The sequence below is a fragment of the Papilio polytes genome, unplaced genomic scaffold (genome assembly GCF_000836215.1).
Source record: "Papilio polytes unplaced genomic scaffold, Ppol_1.0 DF821289.1, whole genome shotgun sequence".
Classification (NCBI taxonomy): domain Eukaryota; kingdom Metazoa; phylum Arthropoda; class Insecta; order Lepidoptera; family Papilionidae; genus Papilio; species Papilio polytes.
The window spans coordinates 2,489,244-2,495,727 of record NW_013527915.1 but is presented as its reverse complement, the minus strand read 5'-3'; the positions used below and the strand labels follow the sequence as shown (position 1 = coordinate 2,495,727).

General features: G+C 31.1%; 1 protein-coding gene across 7 annotated transcripts; it reads left to right on the top strand.

Moving 5' to 3' along the window:
• The first annotated feature begins 266 nt into the window (after positions 1–266).
• LOC106109410 (tumor protein p63-regulated gene 1-like protein) lies at positions 267–4,500 on the top strand. Of its 7 annotated transcripts, none has more exons than XM_013290903.1 (7): positions 267–575; positions 786–1,002; positions 1,453–1,629; positions 2,112–2,237; positions 3,094–3,227; positions 3,391–3,435; positions 3,890–4,500. In XM_013290903.1, the coding sequence occupies exons 1-7, from the start codon at positions 377–379 to the stop codon at positions 4,090–4,092; spliced, it is 1,101 nt and encodes a 366-aa protein (XP_013146357.1). In that variant the 5' UTR covers positions 267–376; the 3' UTR covers positions 4,093–4,500. The 7 variants fall into 7 exon arrangements, with proteins under 7 accessions (XP_013146357.1, XP_013146360.1, XP_013146359.1 ...); XM_013290906.1 differs by having other exon boundaries at positions 267–581; positions 2,112–2,210; XM_013290905.1 differs by having other exon boundaries at positions 267–581; positions 2,112–2,222.
• The last annotated feature ends 1,984 nt before the right edge of the window (positions 4,501–6,484 follow it).

Here is a 6,484-nt window from a genome sequence, read left to right as displayed (position 1 = left end):
CTTACACTGCAAAACACCAAATAGGTTTCACTTACAACAGAACTTTTGTCTTTGACTTTGCTTGGTGTTTTTAGTTTTCATAATAAGACGTCCAATGTCAGAAGACAAAATAATTTTTCAGTTGTGTTTGGGAGTGAAATTCTAATAAGAATATGAAAATAAGTTTAAATCACAATTCTGATTCTATTTTTCATGTTTAGTTCTTACCAAAAAGTGTGCAGGACAAAAGGTTTTATTTTAATTTTTCGCAAATAGCAACACAGATATTTGACGTTTATTTATTATCAGCCGGTCGATTATTTACGCTTTTCGCGAAGCGACATAAAATATCCCAAAGTTATTAAAAATACTTAGAATTCTTTGCGCAAATTACAATATGAGTGATATATTGGACGATGATTTAGAACTACGTGTTGGTACATTACAATTAACATCGGACAATGCTAATGCGGATAATCGAGTTGATAATGCGTCAGATTCTAAAAGTTCCAATAAGAATAAAAATCAGTTAAACGCGAATCCTTCTGTTCTGTCGGGTGCTGATTCACTTTCATCATCAACGTCTTCGTTTGCAGGTAGAGGTAAACACGCCAGCTATTTTCTTTTCTTAGACACCATAAGTTAAAAAAAAAACTTTTTTCACAGTTTTCACACTAAAAGTGGAATGATATTAAACAATCAAAAAAAGGAATCGTTCCTTTGATGTGAAACGTCCACAAATACATTTACCTTTACATTTCATAGGTCATGCTTATCATAACAGACGTCATTGTTTTATTCCATAGATGCTAGAGCAGAGGGTATATCAAATCCAGAGCCAAGAAATGCAGCAGAACCAGAAAGGACTGTGTACCCGCGTTATGATGTGCCATTCAATAGAGAAAATATAAAGGATTTTTTTACATTCCGTAAAGGTGTTGTGGAGAATGCAATCCAAGAGTGCATTACAGCGTTGCTATTCCCTGAAGATGGGGAATACTTAGGATCTTGGTTACTTACAGAGTATGTAAACTTTATACATAGACTAATAATAAATTGGTTTATTGCAGTGCTTAATTTAATAATGATGTAATAGGGAAAGTACCCATATCCTTAATATTCAGAAGCATCATGGTCACATTATATCAATTGGCTGACTTCCGCTGACTGTACCTTAATTTATAATTCAAGAAATTTTATTATTTACTAAATTTCTATATTTCATGTTTCACTGTTCTAACAATTTACTTAAAAAGTAATAACATAATTGGGTAACGTTAACAAAAAATAACGAGGTGTACATTGGCTTGAGACATTTGTATACAGGTTTAGTATCAAAAATGTGTTGGCACATATTTCTATGCTGCCAATTATGAATATATGGAAACACATTTTTGAAACCAACAACGTATACAAGGTTGCAAATGTATTAATACTTTTGCAGCTTACTGTACTGAACTGTACTCTTTTCAGGATAACATTATGGGATAATGAGAAAGAAAGAATTGTTCTCCTGACATCAAGGCTGGTTATGACAATTAAATATGATTTTATTGCAATGAAGCAGTTGGATTTTAAAAAGACTTATCTAGATGATTTGGACACAATTGTGATAGGGGAGTTGGTGTACCCACCTTCATCTTTAGTGCCGTAAGTTATTAACATCTGTTGTTTTTATAAATATTAAATTTATATTTGTTAATAAATTATTGAATTCATAGTCCAGAAAGTGGATATCAAAAGAGAAAGAGGAACCAAGTCTACAAATTACAATTCTATATCTTACTAATATTATAAATGTCAAAGTTTAGATGGATGGATGTGTGAGAGTTTGTAGCCTAAATGGCTAAATGGATCTCTATGAAATTTGGCATAGATGTAGAGGAGAGTCTGAAAGAACACATAAGCAACTTGTTCTTTTTTTTTTTAAATTCCATGCTGACGGAATCGCGGGCCAAATCTAGTATATTAATATATATTTACATCAATGAAAATTTAACTAAATAATAATAGATAAAACATCGTAAAAAGTAAACAAATCTAATTATCGTTAACTCCCTTTTTTATAACCTTAAAATGGTATATTGATAATTTCTTAATACAAACAAGATTTACATATTATGGCCCAACAGTCGTTTAAATGGCATCGCAACAGGTGTTACTACTGTTGTCAAAGACTGCGTCATAGACCGCCTCTGCAGACGACCAACGGCCAATGAGGAGGCAAAATTGTTCGATCCCAAGTATTTTGAACCTAGGTACTTTGATTTGCTGTAGTCGCAAATATGTGGCGGAATTGTTTGCTAGCTTTCATGTGTAGATTAGATGCATTAAGCTCGGCAGCTTTTTAAGCTTAATAATGCTGCTTTTTAATATACAACATTTACATTTTTTAATTGCAATTATGTCATGGTTTCTTATTATTTTAAAATAGATTAATTTCACTTATTGGGACTATTTTAATTTAGAAATCAATATTTAAATCATTTAACTAATATATGTAAAAAGTTTTAATATTGTGTTGAATTGCAAAAGAAATAATGGATTAGCAAATATAGCATTTTTAGTTCCATAAATGTATCAATTTATATAACAGATTTACAAAAAAAATCTTAGAGATTATGACCATTATCTTATCATAGATATTGTCACTTTAATAAAAACAATTTCTTAACACAATACTCTGAACCCCCTTATAACACGATCTCCGTACCCTCTATAACGAGGAAATTACCATATATAACTCAGATTTTCACAACGAATTTTTTTAAATCCCCCTATAAAGCGATTTTAGATTTTGCCCAGTTGAAAAACGTGTTGTACTGGTGATTTCTACAACGGGGATCGCATGTAGGAATGCGTTATAGGGGGTTTATTGTAAATACTGCAAACAAAAATTTATGTGAGAATGCTCTGAACTTAGGTGCTCTGGGTTGATTTTTAATGAGAAACTGCATGGCTTTGAAATGTCTATTCCTAATTTGTATTATATAAAAATAATCAATTCATTATATTAATTACTTTTTTTATACTATTATAAAAAGTTGGTGTATGGAATTTCTGTTTAAGGTAAATAAATTTTCCTAATTAAAATTTTTATTGAAATAATTACAGGGAACGAAATCTTCGCGGAGTGAGACTAATGTGGAACAAGGGAGAGCCGCTGTCTCTCAAAACTGCGTGGAATCCTTTCAGCCAAGATGTGCCATTTATCACTTTTGCATCACATCCAATATTTTGGCATAAAGGTGAGATATTTCGTACAAAAAAAAATCAGGTGACATTGTATTAATGTCATTAATATGACACCTTTTGTAAATTTTGCCACTTTTTATCCGACCAGACAATAGATCAATAATTTTACATAATTTACTGAAGATTTATAATATGTCTATAAATTAAAATTTGCAGACAACGAAGGAATGAAAGATTTATTTTCATCGGACCAAGAGAGAGGTTAGATTTAATTATTTAATGTAGCGTCTAGAAGTTGTTTATTTTTATTTATTTTAGAAATAGCTACTGTTACATTATCTGTTTTTAATATGGGTCCTACACAATTCAAATGAAGTGTTTTATTTTTTAAATGTCAGTTTCCATTAATAGCCATGACACTATACCATTTTTATAAATTATGATTTCACTTGATTTTTAAGGATTATTTCCAAAATTTAGTCTATGGTTTATTTATTTTTTTATATGTGTTATCGCTTTTTAGTAAGAGCAGACGCACACCTTTGACTAAATTATCGCACAAATGTGTGCGATTGTCGATTGTTTCGGATCAAATTCAACTGTTTACTAAAAATTGAGTAGTGTGCGCACCTCCATAGCTCATAGGAGGAAACTAAACAGTTGTGCGATAATTTAGTTGTGTGCATGCACTAAATATTTTAAATGTATATTCCAGATGGTACTCTAGAAGAGAGAGCTATGTATGATATGGAGACATTTGCACAAAAGTTGCAGCGAGCAATAGAAGCGATGACATCATCTGCCTGCTGTATTCACCACTCTCCGATAGTAATCCAGAGTTATTTAGGTGTCACCTCGCTGTTACATAACAAGATAAGTCTGGGTTTCTTCAAAGTGCGGGGGAAGTTTAGTTTTTAATAACAATTGGCACTTATGTAATATAGATTAACGCTAGTTTTGTTTTCTTGTATGTTGGTATTATGTATATCCTGTGAGTGATAAGCAGGATTTATAAAAACATGTTTGATAAGGGATCCTCCGAGGAGAAAAATCACAAGGACGGGAGGGGAGTTTATTTAAATTATTGGATGACTCCTAACATATTTTTATGTGAATGTTTTGCCAGTGGGAACTCAGTATGATCAATTATTGATGTCTAAATGTAGTTCAAGTTTTTCCCATATTAATAGCTTTTTCATTGTTATTAAAAGTACATATAGAGATTTGAAATTATATATTTAAGTTTTAGATGTAATTATGTTTTGAAGTGTAATATTTACTTGTTCAGTTATCACTCATTTGTGGTGGAGTTTTTTTTAGTAATATCTGTTAATTTATTATATTCAGATATACGAAATTAAATACTTTTGTAGATAATTTTATTAGCTTTACAAATCGGTATTGCTTATAGTAATATTAACGGTAGAAAAAAGGTAAAAACTAAGCTTGAAAGAAACAAATGTAAACCATAAATCATTGTTTAGGTAATCAGTTTCAGAGAAATAGGAATTTTAAAATTGTAGTATTTTATTTTGACGTCGATTATAATATTGAAAACGTAATAATCTGCGAATAGGTTGTTATATAGACTGTTATTATCTTATGTAAGGGATTTCACATAACAATCTAGGTTATGTCGCTTACGGCGTACTATGTAAATATTATTCCTCTATGTGATTTGTTTTCACTACCTTAAAGTATATTTAAACACATCTGTACTTAAGAAATGTAAGTATTACAAAGCATTACTTAACATGTGTTTCTTATACTTTGTAAGGACAATGTATTTATATTAATTTTTATTTTAAAAGGTCACTGTGACCTTGAAAATCTATTTATTTAGTTACCTGCAAGGGCGGATTGAGGGAGGGGGGGGTCATGACCCCCCCCCTGAGCTGATTGGTAAAGAGTTTGACAAAATATATTTACATATTTTGTCAAGCTCTTGACTTGACCACGACTATGTGATCCCCCCCCCCCCTTGTGCCAAAGCTGGATCCACCCTTGATTACGTGTTATGTAGTAAATATATCGGCAAAGAAATTCAAAACCTATGTGTGAAGTGAACCAAACCGCAGTGGGCCAGCGTGGTTGACTATGGCCTAGTCACCCTAACTTAGGGTAGGCTGCGAGCCCCTCAGTGGGGGTATAGTGACCTGGTGATGATGATGATGGAGTAAAATTCTTACCTAGTAAGAATATAGGGCAATTCTCATATCAGTAGAGAAAACAAGACGTAATTTAATAATGTACATATTTATTATAGTTGTAAATCATTGTTTTATGAATAGTTTTGAAGTAGCTGTTGCTCGAGTCTTCGTCCGTGCAGAAAACAAACATAATCCTGTTTTACTCATTGACAATTTAACTATTTATTGGTGAAAGAATTTTTGAAATCGGATCAGTAGTTTTTGAGTTATTTTAATATGTACAAAAATACATATGTTTCATTTATAATTTAGTATAGATTAAATATATATATTTATTTTGAACACACCCCAAATGAGTGAACTGATCATGTTATAGCTTCGCTTTCGTATTAAAAATATTATATTGTTATATTTTATTGTAAATTTGTCAACGTTAAATCATTGTTTGTTAACGTTTGTGTGTTGAATTTGAACTTTTAGGAAGAGTAAAGGAAAGATAATTAAAAAAAATAATATTGAATTTTAGATAGGGATAGTGGAAAAACATTTTTGTTATAAAACAAACTTGTTGACTTTCCCTAAAGCCTGTTACATGTTCAGTTTCAAGTGAACAATCGAACTGGTTAGTTTGTCAGTTTGTTGTCAGTTAGAACTGAGCGTATATAATAGTCTTGGGTAGTACACGTACTAATAAGTAATGTTACTAGGCACTGTACTAAAAGTAACGTTGGATAAAAGGATTTGATTTTATATTTGCTAGATTGAAGCATCCACCTTCGGTAATGAGAATCAAAAGTCGATAAATTATTTATAACTATTTTTTTTTTGCTAATAACATATGTTTGACTATGCCTAAAATCTGAAGTACTAAAGGTACAAAACGTGTGTACTAGTACGTTTTCACAATTGTGCTAGTACGGTGCGCAGTTGCAGATATCCGATTAAGCCCAAGACTAGTATATAACGGACTAAAGGGTCCTGTAGTGATGTTGAGACGAGATATATGACATTTATTGCATTTATATTGAAATAACTTAAAAAAAACTATAACTTAATAGTTCAGTATAAGTTGTCAAGTTCTTTTTTCTACATATCTATTGACTAATTATTTTACCTACGGTATAGAAATAGTAGTTTACAGTAAAAAAATAACCTTCTGT